At 39.6% G+C, this 19,626-nt stretch overlaps 1 protein-coding gene across 1 annotated transcript in view; it reads right to left on the bottom strand.

Moving 5' to 3' along the window:
* Window positions 1–19,339, bottom strand: part of LOC119733107 — a 201,807-nt gene extending 182,468 nt beyond the window's left edge. Inside the window, 6 exon segments of the mRNA XM_038206687.1 lie at window positions 1,911–1,996; window positions 2,353–2,517; window positions 3,349–3,487; window positions 6,244–6,277; window positions 8,548–8,647; window positions 19,139–19,339. Of these exon segments, the coding sequence (XP_038062615.1) occupies window positions 1,911–1,996; window positions 2,353–2,517; window positions 3,349–3,487; window positions 6,244–6,277; window positions 8,548–8,647; window positions 19,139–19,339 (725 nt within the window).
* Window positions 19,340–19,626: the final 287 nt, after the last annotated feature.

Genomic DNA, 19,626 nt, shown 5'->3' with positions numbered 1-19,626 from the left:
GTGTTCAAGATCGCGAGGGGAGCTCTCCGAATGAACGGAAAATTTCACTTTTTTTCCGGATCGTAAGTAAACTTCAGTACAACCATCTTAATTATCGATGTCTACTCCTAGAACTATGAGGCTCCACGTAGCTCCACTACGTGGAGCCTCATAGTTCTAGGAGTAATCGATGTCTACTTGTACCTCAGGTGGCATATCTAGTAATTTGGAGGCCGTTTTGAAGGTGAAATCTGATGTTTTTTGTTGGAAAATGTTGGTTTGGGACAGTGACAGGATGCGGTTGTCCAGGTCGCGGCATTAGCTTGGACCCCACTATCGCCAGACCATGTTCAAATGTTAAAAAAAAGGCGATAAGTTGGGTCCAAGTTACTCGGACTACTCTACGACTAAGTCAAGAACCTTAACTTTGGAAATTTGTGTCCTGGATGAAAAGATAATCTCGATCAAAAGATGTAGCAAAATCGCTACATCAGCGGCCAAAAAAATTCAGTCTCTGTGGAAGCATCGGGCGTCTGGCCGTAGTACAGAGCTTGCGATAGTACTGTACGGCCAGACGCAGTCGGGCTAGTAGTACTAACATGCATGATGGAGCCGGGCTACTGTACACGACCCTGTACACCACGTACATTCTGACAGCAGTCATACTCATAGAGCAAGGCCACTAGGGCCTACTGACCTTTTGTGATGAGGGTGAGGAAGTAATATCTTTCCCGTTTACGCAGAATGAAGCACATGTCCAATTTAGTTCAATCATGACATAGTTTAATATCATCGTAACCGATCCCTTGACACAACAAGCATGACAAAACTACGTTGTTTTGATCAACAAGCATGCAGTGTGTCACCTTCAAAGTTTTCCGCTATTAAGTTCCACACCTAGACGCTTACGTATAATTTATTCACGTGGCGAATTCAGGAGCCAGACTAGACTAAACACCTTTCTTTATTAGAGGGCGGCAAACTATTTTATCGGTGGCTGGCTAGCTGATGATACCGTCGGGAAACACATATCATCAATCGTTTGATCTGGATGTGGATCAGTGCTTTGGTTAAGAAATGATACTTATGAAAGGTTATCCATTTCTTTCGCGAAATTCTTTGAAATTACGAGATAAAAGTAGGCCCTACATAAAAGGACATTGCGCGAAATTTTCAAATCTGTATGAATGCCGAAGTGATTATTTATTTATGTATTTTTGGCAAATACAAACAAACAGTATACATGTACAGTGGTACTGACATACACAAATGAACGTATTACATGTAAATTTAAATACAAAGCCAAGGGTGACCCATAAAGCTGTTTATAAAAAGGCTTGTTTCCATCGGGGTCCTTGAAAACACTAACACAAACAAACATACAAGTACATTATAAAAAGTTCAATTACACAGAAAATAGCAAAGAGTGATCATTAAAACAATGATCAGTAAAAACTCATCTGCTTAAAAAAAATACTGAGAAGAGAGATGTTCCTTCACTGCCTTTTTCAATTGAGGATGATTGTTGGAACATTTGATGCTGTTGGGAAGTAATTCCTTTCATGAATTCCGGTATAAATGTACTGCACACCGGCTCTTTTATTCTTGGAACAACAAAATTGGTGGAACTGCCTAGAATAATTATGCATAGCTGAAACCTTCCCAAATTTATGACAAAGGCAGTCAGGTGCCATTTCATGAACAAATGATTCAGTTTCACAAGACCCCCTTGATGTTTTTCTTAATCATTTCCTAAACATTAATTGGATAAAGTTTTGTAAACCCTCATAAATGATCGAAATTGAATTATACAGTTTCTTTAAATACCCTTCCTATAAAAGAATAACGAAAGAAAAATCGAAAATGGCGTCCCAAATACTAATAGAAATGGAATGTTAGTGAGCAGGAAATGGTGAATATAAACATCCTACCCTGGTGCTGATTCCCTCGGAGCATCAAAGTGGTCGAGTATCTTGACCATGGATGGGAGCTGCATAGCTGGGTGATAGTGAATCTCCTAAATGTACAATAATAGACAATGCATGATGCTAGTTGGGCTTCCAATGAAAGTGGGCTTCTTAGATAACCCTTCTCTACCAGTTCAACATTTGTTTTTGCTGACGAATCTTCTTTTTCAAACATTACTTCTTTCTGCTTTACTATATTTTCTGTTGTTATTTTGTTACGTGGACGATCAATATCTTCCAGCTATTGCATCATGTGAAACATAATTTGTGAACATTTTGTATTCAATTTTTAAAAACAAGTTATTTTGTGTTTTGGGGGAGAAACGTCAACAAACTAGCCCCCCCCCCCCCCCCCCCCCCCCAGGTACGAGTGAGTACATGTACCGTGTCTTATATACATGTGTACCTTTTGGTGTTTGGATTTGCCGTAAGGTATTGGATGAGTCCGTCTAGTCTTAGTGAAGACAATAATGCCATCGTTGCCAGGAGCCATCTGAGCCGTGTAGGACGACTCGTGCTGACCCTCATGACCTGTCTCATTGCAGTCGTAGCTCCAGTCGCTTCCCAACACCTGTTTATTTAATTGATGAAACTGAATTGGTTTGAAAGAATGTGCTTGCTGTCAACAAACATATTTGACGTATTTAGGTGTAGCTATTGTCATGGGTGTCGCGAAGGGGGCAAGGGGCCGGTGCTTGCCCCCCCCCCCCCCCCCGACAAGCAGAAAAAAAAAAAAAAAAAAAGAGGCGCGAAATCATATTGTTGTTAATTTAATTGGTTGGGAGGGGGATGTCCCTGCCCACCCTTCAAAAAAATGATCAATCAGGAAAATGCTGGAAAATATAGGGATTTTGTGGGGAAAAGTTTCTTTGCCCCCTCCAGAAAAGTTCTTGGCGACGCCCATGGCTATTATTGATTAAAAAACCCTTATTTTGTGTGTGTTTCCATATCTCTGTCAAGGGTTCCCTTACACACTTTTCAGTGAATATGGAGGTATGGAAAGGGTATGGGGCAGGGAAAACTTACATTTTGTTTATTAATATTTTTCTTCAGGAAACGAAAGTGCCAGCACCGAAAAAAGAAATGTTAGTATTGTATATGAGTTTGGGGGCAGCACCAGAGTTGTTTACATGATCATGATTCGGTGTAGCGTACATATCCGACTCCATAAAATATGGATTCATTGGTAGTATTTCGCATGCGTAAGTATGATAATAGCCCATTTATAGGTCTATATATATGGGAAAGTGACTTGTCACGTGTTAAGGATCAACCAATAATTGGGAAAAGGAGTCCGATTTTCATAGGAGTCGGATTTTCATATGACACCGGAATGCAACAAATGCAACTGATTATAACTGGCATATAAGTTTACATGTTTTCTTCAATTTCTCTCATATACCTTGTCTTGTGGAGGATGTTGCAGGTTTGCTGCCAACAGGCTGACCAGACCTTTCTTGACCCCTATCACGTGATCATCCTGGTCACGTGGGAAGTATATCTGGCCAATCGCTCCATTCTTGCTGATGTCAAATGAAAACCTATACAAGAGAGTTTAGATGCACGCAATAAACGATTTTAGCCACGCCCTCCCCAATATTGTAAACCGGACGAGTACGTTACAGCAGTATTCAAATTAATTGCAATTGTAGTGCGTTCATTGCACTCTTCCAACGGTTCTTCGCGTTGGTTTAGAGATTTGCATTTGGTCTTTGAATTATTTCTGTAGGTGCGCAAAAGCGATTATGTTTCTGACAAACTGATGTACGACGGAACTGCGTCAATTATACTCTTTTGTTATACTTTCGAACCCAATTCGTTGAGTGTAGCGCGCTATTGAAACCGCAACGTAGGGAACTTTTCTATGCCTGTTTTGCAACCAAACTTTGAAAACTCGAAACAGAAATTCAACTTGTGCTCGTTTTGTTTATTTCCGTAGGCCTATGTTTATTCATCTAAGTTTACACGGTTTACACGGGCGTATGACCCCCTCCATGGCTTGCCTCTTCATGGGTGACCTCGAAGAATGCATTCTTGCCTCGACCCCATATGTCGCCCTTGGATCTGGTGGAGATATATTGATGATGTTTTTTTTATCTGGACCAGTGATGAGGACAGTCTCTTGACCTTCACTAACCACATCAATTCCTTCCACAGAACCATCAAATTCACATCGGAGTTCTCGGCTCACCAAACCCACTTTCTGGATGTCACCGTCCGCAAGCAAGGCTTGCCACTGACCTGTATTCCAAACCCACAGACACCCACCAGCACCTCCACTCCTCCAGCTGTCACCCCAGGCACTGCAAAACTGGCATAGCGTTTAGCCAGGCACTCAGACTCAGAAGAATTTGTTCTAATGATTCCGATTTCTCCCGCCATACACAGATACTGAGGAACAACTTGGTGGCCAGGGGTCACAGCTCTCGCCAAGTTCATCGTGCCATTGCCAGAGCTAAAGCTATCCCCAGAAATCTAGCTCTCACGGGAAAAGCCCCTGATGCCATGGCCAAACCCATGATTCCCTTGGTTACCACGTTTCACCCCAATCTCCCTCCCCTTCGCAAAATCACTAATGACAATCATCATATCCTCCATACTTCAGATCGCCTTGCCCGCGCCATCCCCAACGGCCCCACATTGGCTTACAGGCGTCCTCGAAGTCTAAGGGACTTGATTGTTCGAGCTGAAGTCCCATCCTTAGATGCATCCCCTCCCACCCAGCATGGTACTTTCAAGTGCAGTTCCAGATGTGTTGTCTGCCAGATTCATATCCAGGAGTCTGACTCCTTCTCTGGCCACTCTTCTGTCACTACCCACAGAACCATTGGTAACATCACTTGTAACACCTCTAATGTCATATATCTCATTTCTTGCAGGGTCTGTGGAGTGAAGTATGTAGGTGAGACTAAGAATACGCTCAAGAAGCGTTTCTATGCCCACCGGTCAACGGTCAACACCAAGAAACTAGACACCCCTGTTGGTCATCACTTCAACCTGCCTAACCACTCCATTTCTGATATGATTTTGCAGGGCATTGAATCTCTTGGCCATCGCAAGGACTCAGTTCGCCTCAGCAGAGAGAAAGTGTGGATGAATCGTCTCCGAACTATTCAACCACATGGTCTCAACATCCAACTTGGAAATGATTAATCCTTTTCTTCCTCCGTTGTCTTCTGTTACAGATAATCCACCTGGTCTTCCTTGTTTGTGTTTACCCATCTTCCCCCTTCTTTCATCCCTTTCCACCTCCATACTGTTTCCCCTCGCATCATCCCCCTTCACTTTCACACTCTTTTGTCCGTTCCCACTCCCTGTGACCTTTGATCCTTCCCCTTTCTGGTCCCTCCCCTATTTACACCAGACCCCTTGTGGTTTGCCATCTCCCTTTGTTTCTGTGTTCTCCCATCCACCCTCCCCTGCATCTTTCCACACCTTTCCCACCTAATCCTCCTTTTGTGTTTCTTCTTTCAGCCCTGCATGTTTGTGTGCACCCCCATGTTAATGTATGTATCTCTGTCATTTCTGTTTTAGCCTCTGAAGAAGAACTTGCTAAGTTCGCAACGTCAGGCCACATTAATTTTTAGATTTACACGGTTATGTTTTCTGAAAGTATCCGGGCAATTTTTTTTGTCTTTTTTTTTTGCCATCTTGCACATAGGCACATGTTCACGACTCTAAAAATTTACACAGGGTGGGAGATGTAGTTCCTTGGCCCTCGGCCAAATGAAAGCACTCTTGTTCTTGATGATATCCGCCCAAATGTCAGTTCAGTGTTTGGTCGTTCTGAAAGTGACGTATAGTCCGGTGGAGGGGTTTAGACATTTTAAAGATGTATTTTTGTGTAATTTGTAAATCTTTGCTATAGTTGTCGGGATTTTCAAACCATAAGGTATATGTTTAACGAACAAAAGACACATGGTGCAATGTCTCTTTAACGAGTTGGACTTCCAACAGTTTTAGTTTTCAATTTATGTTTTGTTTGAATATTACAAACGTGTTTGTTTGTTTTTTTCAATCTGGTCGATCCAGCTTCGAAAAGGAAGCCTTTTTAGTTTCTTTTTTGAAACGGGAGCGCAAAAGAAAAAAAAATCAATTTTCCGCCCTGGGGAAACTAAAGTCAAGCCACAAAGTACCATTTGTAAAGTAATTTATACACATAATCGTGAAAATAAGCAGATGTTTCTTGCACTGCTTTATTAAGAAGAGGATAACTTCTGTATTGCTTGCCATCAGTTCTTCATCAACCTTTGCATGTCGGCAAACGACATGTGCAGGTCTCAGAATGAAAACTTACCAGTCAGTGAAATCTCTCTCCTCGCTTAGATGAACTGAAAAGAAACAATTCAGTGACACTCAAATTAAATCGGAGAAGAGATATGCCAATAAATATAGTTTTCAAAGATTATGTGGGCATTTTCAATGATGCTGATGTAAAAGTTTTCGTTCAATTCACAAATGCATTTAAGCCTGCGGTCAAAGATTTGGTTGAAAAATGTGGCATTTTTAACACTGACATCGACGTCTTATTAGGTCTTTATAAGTAACAGTAAGTAAAGTCTGTCCCGAGCCAATATGGTCCAATCAGGCCGGCGTTATCTCCGGTTTCAGTTGCATGAAACGACTGAAAATATCTGTTTACCGGTCCCCCTGGAGGTGATGCTAGTCCATAGCAGGTTACTCTCCGGCTAATGCCGGTACCCATATATACTCCTGGTTGGAGTGAGGCAAGTGGGGGAGAAGTGGCTTGCCCAAGGACACAAGGTATGGCCAACAGCTGGATTCAAACCCCTGACCCTCTGATTATGAGTCACAACCCTAACCGCTAGGCCACACCTCCCCAATAATTATTATATAAGTATGTTGTAAGAAATTTTATGTAGGGTAAAAACATCTGTTAGAAATGCTCTTCACTTGCAATGGTAAATGTTAAGATTTTGAGAAGATGACCTTTAAATGTGTCTTCATTTGAACTATTCACACAAAAATCTGTATCATCTAACATTGATATGTCGGTTGTTGAAATAAAGTACAAAACAGACCTTATGTTGTCCGATATATCACGGATCGAGGGTATAAAATAGAAGATATAATGTTCATAACTGTTCATGCTCTTCGTGGAATTCGATTTTGTTCTAACGAACTTTGACAAAATAATGAGTATTTAACGAAAGAACGTCGGTATGTCGGTATGTCGGTCTAGTACCTTCACACAGCTCAATAATGACACTCAAATCTGCATCTAATAAAATTACTTATTTAGACAACGCACAGTCCGGTTTTTAAACTTCTTTCTTACACAAATTTTATCAAAATCTCACTCTATTTCTACGCGCACCTGTCTTGGGACTTAATCCAATGCAATCAATCCTCTTTATTGATAACCATTATGGCTTCTAATTATATTCAATCACAGTTGCTTAACACACTGTGAAAAGAACAGTTTGGGGACTTTCCAGACTCTTGAAATATTATAGGGGTACTGTTCGAGCTCTTTATTCCATGAAATTGTTTGTGTACTGTCGCCTTAGCAACGTGTAAATGTCGCCTTAGCAACGTGTAAACAGAGACCTCCGAACAACAGAAAATGCACAATAAGAATGTTTTCCCCTGTGGCATATAATAGTTTGACCTATGAGAGGTGCGCCAAGTCGTTTTGGCGACATTTGAACTCAGTCATCCTTTCGCCTGAGGGTGAAGCTAGTCTGGTTCCCAGACCAAAAGATTCCGACTATTCCTGATGAATCTTAGGTCCGGTAGCCTCCGGTAATACAATGTATTACAATTTAGGTCACGTGACTAAAACGGGAGGAATTCCTCCTTTTTCCGAAAATTTCCGAAGTTTGCCGAAGTCGTTCGTCGACAATCGGATAGGCCCGAGTATTTCCGAGTATATAATATAGGTTTAATTAACTGCTAATTACTTATTTATTTTATTTTAAATGAGTTGATAAATAATATTCATTGTTTCATTTAGAAAACTTGAAATTCAACGACGATTTTGTGCATCAAATATATTCGGATCGTACGGGCGAACTTTTTGCTGCGTCATGTACAATTTTGAATTTGACGACCGTTACCGAGATTTTCCAAAACTCAGTCTTCATTCGGCTCCGCCTGCTAACAGTGCTATTTGGTTCCGTAAGTTTGAAGATTCCAGATCAACATTACTCAATGTTATCTTACAAAAACATCAAGCTGTATTATCATAACTGTATGATATTACGAAGCAAGTGATTTATTTAAAGATTTGATCAGAACATTCAAAGCTACAAGTGATAAAGCGAAATTGGAAACGAAGCCGCGCTTTGAAAAAGGGCCATTAATGTCGTCATGTTTATTTTTAGCCACGGAGGCTGCCTGACCTACAATTCAAGACGTGAGCGTCGGGAATAATTGTCAGGTCTGAGAACCAGACTAAGGGTGAAGCCGGAAACTCCGGTGGCGTGAGATCCCATTGTTTACTAAGACCTTGTCAATATAAAATTAACAAGAACCCTGGAGGTAAAAAAAAAAATCAAAATTCACTGTAGGCGGGTCACATGCTCCGTCAAAAAACAAACTTTAATGGAATCAATCCTGGGTGTTTTTTTTTTGGTACCTCGTTCCTCCTGGCTGGTTACGACCACCGAGTGAACCCGGAGGTAAATCTCCTGAAGCTCGCTGCTATTGTTGGAACTTTTCACCAATACGAAGCCAATCTATGATGACATTAAAATATAAACAGCATAAGTTAATTGTTAATAAACCGTGTAGCGCCATCTCATTAGAAACTTAAGCTTTTTTCTTCATCTAGCAGGGTACAAAGTGTGAAAAAAGGTCGACAACTTTGACTTAGGCCAAGTTCGGGCAAGGACCATTAGTCGACTAGTGGTTGATTTGTGACGTACCTTACGCCTGCGCACTGATAGCAACGTGCGAACGTCTCTAGTCAAACGCTGGTCAAAATGTCATCACAAAACTTCTGGATCCTGGCTCTCTGCTAGCGTTATGAATGCGCGCGGCTATTGGTTACCAGCGAAGCAACCAACCCCAGTAGGCTGGTTCCAAATAGTCGACTAGCGTAGTCAACCACCGTCGACTAGACAGAGTTCGGGCAAACGTTGGTTAACCATTGGTCAACTATAGTCCTTGCGCGAACTTGGCCCTAGATTACCGCAGTGCAGCGTTATACAGGGTGAGTCCAACAAGAAAAAAGCGGAACCCAAACCCCCAAAAACTTTTCATATTTAAAAATATATATATATTATGTGGCACCTAAACTAATAATGACTGGAAAGTCAATTTTAGAAACTACTTTTAGATGGAAAAATTCTGAAATTGCTCAATCCGTTCAAGGAATACACCATTTAAACACACTGACCCTAAAACCTGTTTCATCCGAAAAGTAAGTTATTGTGTGTCTGACTGTTTGGAACAAAAAAAGCAATTTATTGTATGTTCTGACTGTTTGGAACATCAAAGAAGATGACACAGGATACTTGTTTCAACAACTGTCGACAACTGTAGTACACAATATCTTTATTTACAACCCTGCTTAGGCAAACAATATGATTTAGGCCCAAAAAAATAAGTCTCCGGTTTCTGGTATGGAGCTTGCCCAAAAAGTGGTGCGGCGACGCGGCTTTTTTTTTTTTTTACATGATTTTTTTTTTTACCTGATTTTTTTTGCCTTAAATGTCGGCTGATGACTGCAAATGGTGCCCGACTAGACTTAGTGCAAATACATGGGAGTCCAGAGAAGCCACTTAAAGCTTATTCTCGATCATAAACCCATCTAAAAACACACGTTAAAACTGTGCAGCAGCAGGATTCCAGTCAAACCAGTGAATTTGGCGGTTTTGAGACATCATCTTTCCTTGAAAAAAAAAACTTTTTCATTTTGCCGACGTGCATGGCTACGGCGACGCGCGCGCATACCAGAAACCGGCGACTTCTTTTTGTGGGCCTAACAGCTCTATCTTTTTTTAACAAAACAAATCATGGTCACAGGCCCAATGCCGGAAAAAAAACGAGGAAATATGCATTCTTATGTTATTTAAAAAAATATTATTGTTGCCTGGCGCAACAAAGTATCAACGAAAATACCTAATCACAGGACAAAATAATAAGGACAAACAAAATAAGGAAATGTGCACAGTATTATCATCCGGTTGCGTGCAGACAATCTTGCAAATGTCCTTGAATAAACTTACCAACATCCAGGAAATAATTCGAGACAAGAAGACAAACACATCTGGTCTAGAGCTTTCAAACAAAAGTTTGTTAGTGGCCTAGAAGTAAAGTATTCAACTTTTAGATAGATAGTTTGGACATTAAAAGTCCGGGAGTCCATTGGGGATTTCCAGTCAATTTCCGTTTTTATTGTCTATGCCTAATGTCTACTTCAATCCTAAAACAGTTATACAAATCTTTAGTTATTGGCTCCTGTATTATGTCTCCAAAATTAAAGCAAACTGTAGAAAGACTTATTGTACACGGTCGTGCGGTACGATGTTTAATCCAAGATCCTTGTCCTTACCATATTGTCATATATGATAAATACATTGCGGTCAGAAAAAAAATGGTTACCAGGGTACCAGGGTACGGATTAGTGTAAATTCACATGGTCGGCTTTTTAAATAATATTTGTTTACATCTGACGCGAAAGCCCATGAAGACTTGCCTATTCGTATTTCCATCAGCGTATAAAGCTTTCAAGTTATTAGCTCTTATATTATATCTCCAGAATTAAAGCAAATTGTAGAAAGGACTCATTCTACACGGTCGTCCATGACAATTTTTAATGCAAGTACCTTGTCTATACCATATTGTCATATATGATAATTACAAATACTGTAGGCCTAAGTGGTAAACATTTTACCGAAATACAACATACATCTGCAGTCAAGTATATACCCTCCTGTGGAAACATGCATTGTGGGCCCTGCTGTTATTGGTCAAGTTACCCATTGGTTTGTTAGAAGTATACCAGGGGAAATGGAAGGAAACTTTGACCGTTTGTGACCTTTTAAACAGCAGGTGTGTCTGTGTTTTTTTACGAACCGCAGAAACAAATGAAGCGAAATTCGAAAACGCAATTCAACAAGTTTATATTTGCATAGTAGCAAAATATGTGTTAATTTTGTATTAAACAGCTTCTTTTTATGTTTTACGTCACTCTATACTAACATTATAACATCCCTCTCCCACTTTGTCTATGTACAAAAGATACAGGCTGAGAGAAACCACGTCCGGCTCACACAGCTGGGCCTACTATGCTCATCCCCCTCACCAGTGTCAAAGCTGAAAAGTCCATTGTTTACAGCACTTGCTGATCAACCAGAACAAAAGCACTTGCCAAATAATTGTGCCTTTTGCATATACAGAACAACAAGCCACGTCACCCAAAGACAATGCCACTTGTAGAGTCAATGACATGTTTTGGTATGCCTGAGGGCAATAGGTGTCACAATTGCTGAAATTGAGCCAAGAGTTGATGCCAGATCTTGTTGCTAGTGGTTTACATGAATATCAATTTTTTGGGGGCGTTAGCTGTGACACGTGTCTTGACGCAGAGTTTAGTTCATTCTCTTTGCATACAAAATAATCGTTCTCTTTGCATACAAAATTGCCATGAAATAATTGCACCATCAAGATCTCCAGAATTTACTCCCGGCTGAAAACGATGAACTTAATCCGGCACGGGGGTTTACCCTCCCTCCCCGCCCCCTTGAATTGTTTTTATAATAGCTCAAAACGAGCTACAATAGCCCTATCCATTTTCAACAAAACAAATCATGGTCACAGGCCCAACACCGAAAAAAATAACAAGGATATGCATTACTATGTTATTCGAAAATTCATTATCTTTGCCAGCATGTCCCCACAAAGTATCAACGAAAATACCTAATCACAGGACAAATAATGACAAACAAAACAAGGAAATGTGCATTTTTTTGTGAGTCAAAACCATGTTTTATTTGCCTGGCTCTATCGAGCACAAAACAAATTCATGGTCATGGGAACAACTACAATGCATGCTGGGAATCAAATGGTGCCATTGGCTCAAAAAGTCATTACCCATTAGCAACTGTACTATTTTGTTATATATTGTATTTATTCACTGAAAAATCGATCATAATACTGTAGAGTGCCAGGGCGGTTTTGGGAGCTATTCAGGGCATATTAGGAAAGGCGGTGTTGGGCGATATACAATTTGGCGTCCAAGGTTACCGCTTAAAGGCGCTTTATGTCCACTTTTGGAGAACAATCATCTCTTTTTTTTCTCTTAAAAAAAATAATAATTTGCCCCAATAGTTCAGTAACTAATGATTATTTAAAGAGGTTGTGGAATGCTCGAAGACATTTCCGTCATTTTTTGGGTATATGTAGCCTAAGGTGTGATGGAATAAAAACGACAATTGTTTCTGTCATGAAATGAGTTCAAAGGTTACTTTTGAGAGTTATTTTTTAGGTCCTGTTTCGACCCGAACGTGCAATTTGTGTAAAAGTCGTCGCTGCGGGCAGCAAACAAAACACAGTAAATCGTGACGTAATAAACAGGACTCGTTTATGCTACTCTGCATCGGGAGTCCTGTTTATTACGTCACGATTTACTGTGTTTTGTTTGCTGCCCGCAACGACGACTTTTACACAAATTGCACGTTCTGGTCGAAACAGGCATGACAGGACTTGAAAAACAGCTCTCAAAGTACCTTTTGTACTCATTTTATGACAGAAACAATAGTCGTTTTTATTTCATCACACCTTAGGCTACATATACCCGAAAAATAACGGAAATGTCTTCGAGCATTCCACAACCTCTTTAATGTATGCATTGTATGTTTGTATGCAAGAACTGTCAAATCCCAGAACCAAGAATACTGTGCAGAGGAGGGATATCCTTTAGTCTATGTAGCGCCCCACAAACCCCTGCATAATACACTGTAGCACTCTAAACTACCAAAGCACTATATTATCGACATTTCTGATTTGATTATTGATGACCACAAAAACCTGTTTACCTAAATTTTAATGTTTTTGAATGAAAGATGTTCAAGTCTCTGCCTAAAATACTGTTTTTCACCAAAAATGGGGAAAATGCAATAAAGGTTCCTCTTGTGGTCAGCGCATTAAAAACCAAATGACTTCATGTTGTAGAATTTCGGCCAATCAACATTTCTGCAAATGTTCAGGATAATCTGCCGTCGAATACAGGATTTAGGATGGGATGTGCCCCCCCCCCCCCCTCGGTCCTGAGAAGACCCCAAAATACCCCGGTCCTTGATACGATGAAGGTGTATGAGCCCGGAGGTTTTTTCTAACACGACTTTCAGAGTAGTGTTATCCGGTTGCGAGCAGACAATCTTTCAAATGTCCTTAAATAAACTTCCCAACATTAAGGAAGTAATTCGAAACAAGAAACCAGCATTACTTGGGAATTTCCCTTTAAATTCTGCTTGAAAAATTACATGCAACAACATCTCGTCGATAGTGCCTTCAACCAAAAGTGCTGATGGCATGGAAGTAGAGTACTCAACTTGTTTAGATAGATAGTTGGCACATTGAAAGTCGGGGAGTCCATTCAGTGGCGGTTCCAGACTCTAACATTTGGCCGGGGGCAATTGGGGGAAAGGAAATAAGTTTAGGGGCGGGGCAGTAAAACAAAAACTCAAGCCTGTGTACGCTCGCGCGTAGCCAACGGTCCGCTTATGAGCCACTAGAGCAAATTATACTATTTGGGCTACGAACAAAGTGATAAGACAGGGATCAAAAGATAGAATTTTAAAAATGATCATTTTAAAATTCTCCGTACATTAACTTCCAGTCTGATGACGTCATCATTTTGAAACCTTGCAAACTTATATGTAGTTGATAAATTTTGGTTAAATTGGGACGGATGTTTTTTTTAAGTTGAAGAAAGGAAACTCTATTTGATGAACCACTAGAGGGCGAACTTTGAAATGATGACGTCATAATGTTATTTGTGTGTCATTTATTCCGTTCTAACACTACCATTATTTATTTGCTGATAGTAAAGAGCTCTGCTTTTGAGTTGTATTCATTATTTTATTGGACTTCCGGTAACACCGGAAGTGAAGGTCAAGCTGTTTTGTGACCGGGAATACAATTGTTGCCCGAGGCCTCATTTATATCCGCACGCAAAAAGCAAACGCGATACTCTATTTAGTTTCAAAGATATAGCTAAAACTATTTTCACCAATTTGGCACTTAAATTGCTTGTAATTTGATACCTGTTTTTTTTTATATCTTCGGACGGGGGTTCAAGTTCATACCAGGTTTTATCATAATCGAGTAAATCGTTGAAAGAAATTGGGTTCGTTTTGATTGCAAGGCTTCTGTCTGTATCGTTAATTTACCCAACGTTGACCTTCTGGTTGACCCGGAAGTAAAGGTCATGTGAGTTTACGAACACAAAAAAAAATGTTATTTGATCACAACGTATGAACATAATTGGTTATTTTGTTTGAGACCAATGTATTGGTCATTTTTTTAACGAAAATCAGTTGTAATTTTACACCCGATGACGTCATCATGACGTCAGAGTAAAATGAACCACAAGGGATGAGGGTCGATGTATGTTGATAGTAACAAATTCCTGCCATATACAGTTTAGGCCAAAAAAAAAGTTTCCGGTTTCTGGTATGGAGCTTGCCCAAAAAGTGGTGCGACGACGCGGCTTTTTTTTTTTTTTTTTACTTGACTTTTTTGCTTCAAATGTCGGCTGATGACTGCAAATGGTGCCCGACTAAACTTAGTGCAAATAATTATATGGGTGTCCAGAGAGGCCACATAAAGCTTATTCTCGATCATAACCCCATCTAAATACACGTTAAAATTGTGCTCGGCAGAATTCCAGTCAAACCAGTGAGTTTGGCGGTTTTGAGACATCATCTTTTATTGAAAAAAAAACTTTTTCATTTTGCCGACGCGCAGGGCTACGGCGACGCGCGCGCATACCAGAAACCGGAGACTTTTTTTTTTTTTGGCCTTATAAAATCCTTTTTTTTTTCAAAAAAACGGGCCTTCAAAATGACTCCGTGAATGTTAACTTTTAAACTGAGGTTTTATCACTGGTGATGTTTGAAGACAATTGTAACGACGATTCTTGAAATCGCATTTTTTGGCGAAGGAGGTTTTAGGGTCATGTGTTTAATTGGTGATACTATTTGAACGGATTGAGCAATTTCAGTAATTTTACCATCTAAAAAGTAGTTTATAAAATTGGATTTCCAGTCATTATTAGTTTTGGTGCTACTTTCTTTAAATATGAAATATATTTTTAGAGGTTTGGGTTGTTAAAAATCCAAGTGGTGGAAATATGCCTAATTTGCATAAATTCAAAAGGCCGCTAATTACATGATTTTCATATGATTTGGCGCGGCCATAATAGTATATAGGCCGTTATGTACTGTTGCTTTTTTTGTTTAAGAAGTAATTTTTGCCATATTTGGAAAGAGTTTACCTCCCTAAGCCGGAAATGCATTGAAGACATTTTTTCCCAGCTGCCGTGTGGCGGCCATCTTGGATTTCAAAATGGCCGCCATTTCGAGCCTAATTTGTATCATAACTTCGGACTTGATTGTCACATGAAGTTTATTTTGATGGCAAACCCCATGTTTTTGATACCAAGGAACCTGAGTACATTATTGTTTATGGTGTACTCTTAATGGATGGCAGCCATCTTGGATATTTCAAATATATGGCCGCCATTTTCGGCTTATTTGCATAATAAATTTGGACTCGAATGGCGTACGAAGTCAATTTCGATGGCAAACCCCATACATTTGATACCTAGTAATCTTAATGACCCATTGCTGATGATCTATCCCAGATGGATGGCAGCCATCTTGGATTTTTTTTTCAAAATAGCCGCCATCTTGGATCTTATTTATAATAACATTGCACCTGAATGTCCTATGAAGTCCATGTATTTGAATGAATGCAAGTAAATCACTGTGGACGGGGTACTTACAGTTGATGGCAGCCATCTTTGATATTTCATAATTGCCGCCGTTCTGAACTATTTGTATAATAAATTTGGACTTCCATGTTGTATGAAGTCACTATTGGTGGTGGCAAAGCCCATAAATTTGATACCAAGGAATCCAATTAGCACATTTAAGCATCCCAAATGGATGGCAGCCATACTGGATATTCAAAAATAGCGGCCATCTTTGATTTCATTTAAATAATAAGGTGGCACCTGAATGTCGTATGAAGTCCATTTTGGTGGCAAACTGCATATGTTCTTGATACCAAGGAACCCAAGTTAATCATTGTTGATGGGGTACTCCACTGGGAGTATACCCCATCAACAATGATTTTCTTGGGTTCCTTTGGTATCAAAAACATGGGGTTTGCCACCAAACTGAACTTCATATGACAATTAGGTCCGAAGTTAGATACAAATTAGGCCCGAAATGGCGGCCATTTTGAATTCCAAGATGACCGCCACATGGTAGATAGAAAAAAATGTTACCAATGGATTTCCAGCTAAGGAAGGTAAAGTCTATCCAAATAATTATGAGAAAAATTCCTTCTTTAGCAAAGAAAAATGCAGTGGCCAAAAATATGACATAATATGCTATCTAGTAGTAACTCTCGTCCTAAGTTGCTTTTCGGGGTACTTTAAACAACATTTTGTCATTTGACATTGGGGCCATTCAGTGCCAAATCAACCCCCAAAACCTTTAAATTTGAAACCCCAACCTCTTCAAATTGGATCATATTTAGTTTATGGGGTAATTTCGGCTGAAAAGCCGAAATTTTAAGTTTGAGCACCATCGGACAAACAGTTTTCGCGCTACCGCCCAGGCAATTTTGGTCAAAATGGACATTGCTGCCATTTTTAAATGACCATATTTCTATAATCTTTGAGCCAAATGTGTTAATCTTAATTTCTTTTGAAAGGTTACATAATGAGAAATCCAAATTTACCATTTTTTTTTCATGTGGGGGTTATTTTAAGTAAAATGACATTTTGACCTTTAATTTGACCTTGAATTTGACCTAGTGGATCACCCGACATTGAGACAAACTTGGATGAAAATTAAACCCCAAGATGTTCGCTACAAAATATCAAAAAATTGGGAAAGATATTTTTTTGTTCGGTTTTTGGCTCATCTCAAAGTTGGCATACGCGTTGCAAAATGTGATATCCCTATGCAGTGTACTAGTGGATTTAAAGTAGGGATTTTTTTTGTCCCTGAAATGTGTTAAAATTATTCCTTTTATTTTCTGAGTTAATTCATCAATCACTAATTTGTTTACGGCCGTAAAGTGTTATGTAACTTCGGAGGTGGGTGCTAGGTGAATTATGCAAATCGTAATTCCTTTTCCCTTTGTTGCATACCAATTCCGGGCTTGCAGCCATGCGGGAGGGGTATAAAACCATCGCCCACGTATTTTCGGATTGAGGTTTGCGGTTTTTTGGTTTATTTCTTTCCCGTATATATAATATGATTTTTGTGATTTGTAACTCCTGTGTTGAATCCTCTGTTCTCTTGAGTTATTCCTTGAGTTTTGGTCCGAGTAGAGCGGCACAAGGGTTCGCTCTGCGACACAGGGATATCACATTTTCCAACACTTATACCCCATAGGAAACATAGGATCTCATAAGGTACCTCGGACTGGAATGATGATGAAATCAATGTCAAAGGACAAATTGTTGTTCAAAGTACTCCAAAAAGCAATGCAGGACAAGAGTTATGGCCAAATATAAAATCATGTAATAAGTGGCCATTTTGAATTTATGCAAATTAGGCATATTTCCACCACTTGGATTTCTTTCCTTTTTTAAGGAACCTTATAGCAATGCACCATGGTGTGAAATTAATTTATGTACATGACTGGACTTGGATTATCAGGGGAAATGTTATTGTGACATGTCAACACATGACAGCCATAATTTTAACTTTAATCTATGCAAATTAATAAATGGCATTTATGCAAATTATTATCGGCATATCGCAAATTTGGGAAACATAGGGATATTGAAACTTACCAAGGTCTAGAATAATGAGTAAATTCGCCTGATGATCGCCACGCAGTGTGCGTGTGCGTGAAACCAATGGTAGCAGAATAGACTGAACCTATATGTTATATATAGATTCATATATATATATCATATTGCAGATAGTATATATATATTACAGCATAATAAATGAATATAAATCATCTACAGATCTTTACTGAAGTCAATGGGCATCTAATAATAAATTAAGATCAACTCTCTGTGTTTAGTATTAAATATATTGTTGCAGCATCACTAAATATTCCATTATAAAGTAGCAAAAAAAGTGGTACTGGGTGTGGTTAAGAAACACATTAGAAAACTACTTTCCACCACTCGGATTTCTTAAGACTTTTAATATGTTATAGAGGAGATTTTTCTGAGTAATAACCTTTTAAATGGTTTCTGTTGCAATTTGTTTGAGGTTATCCCTTAATTTTTCACATAATGCCTGTACTACAAGGCCGGGTTTTCAAAAGTTAACTTGGGCGTGCAAATCATTGAAATCTTCAAGAGCCTGGAGATTTGTTGCAATTGTAATTACTGGGGGGGGGGGGGAGTACAGTACAACATTTAGACTTAAAAGTCAGTTCAATTCGATGCTCCAACGTTGTCAGATTTTCGATAAAGAATGATAGAGATAGAGTACTGCAAAAACCAAAACAAACCATCAAATTTACAAACAAACGAACAAAAACAACGACAACAAACCATCGAATAAACATCATCATTCTTTTTCAATAGGCAGAGAAGGTATCAAACAAATTCCTGTGGCGTTTGAAAACGAGTTCATATGAAGTAATCGCAGTCCTCGTGGAGAGATAGAAAAAAACCAGAATGTTTGGCTGCTTCCATGCATCGTGTAATCGAAGACTTTTGCCTATCCCAATCCTTAATGATTTAGAGAAACAGACGATTATTGGGCGTACGGGAAAAAAATCCCACATGGTTATATACAGGCTAGAAGTGATGTTACAAAGCCTCTGATCTCGATCTCTGACATTTAACCTCATGTCGGATCCTGAAATGCAACCTTGTTTATACAACATACTAGACAATTGAGAGTGAAAGATTAATTTTAGAGTGAACAATAATTGTACACAGGAGGGAAACTCTGAATAACAAATGACCAATGCGTGACTTTTTGTTTACTCAAGTTGAATGGTCTCGATACCTTAGACTCGGCCTGCAGCGTCCGAACCATCTTCAGTTCCGTGGAGGAATGGAAGGTGTAGACGTACTCGGTGTCCGGTTTGAACCGGATGAAACTGGCAAGGACCGGACTGAACCAGCTAGTGCTTATGGAGAGTACCAGAGCTAGCTTCAGCATGGTGACTCCAAACCGAAGATTGGTCCTCCCTGCCGGCAAGGCCATCTTGGTGGATGGCCTGCTTTGGCAGCAGAAAATCCGAATTCAAATATTTAAAGTTCTGAAATTAAAGAGAAAAGACAAATCTTGAAAGTGAAAAACTACAACCCAGTGGTCAATTTCGGGATAGAATGAAGTCCATTTGGAGCTCGCGTAAGGCCCCCTCAAGGCAAAAGGGTGTAACTTCAGTCTTGGCCTTTTTGAGATGAAGTCACTTCTGGGGTTATTTGGGGCGCTGTTTTCCTTCAACGAACCCTCAAGTCCATATGTCCTTCCTTTTCAGATGTATCTCG

This window comes from Patiria miniata, unplaced genomic scaffold (assembly GCF_015706575.1).
Source record: "Patiria miniata isolate m_02_andy unplaced genomic scaffold, ASM1570657v1 HiC_scaffold_1, whole genome shotgun sequence".
Taxonomy (NCBI): Eukaryota; Metazoa; Echinodermata; class Asteroidea; order Valvatida; family Asterinidae; genus Patiria; species Patiria miniata.
The sequence above is the reverse complement of the archived record's forward strand: the minus strand, read 5'-3'. Positions and strand labels throughout refer to the sequence as shown.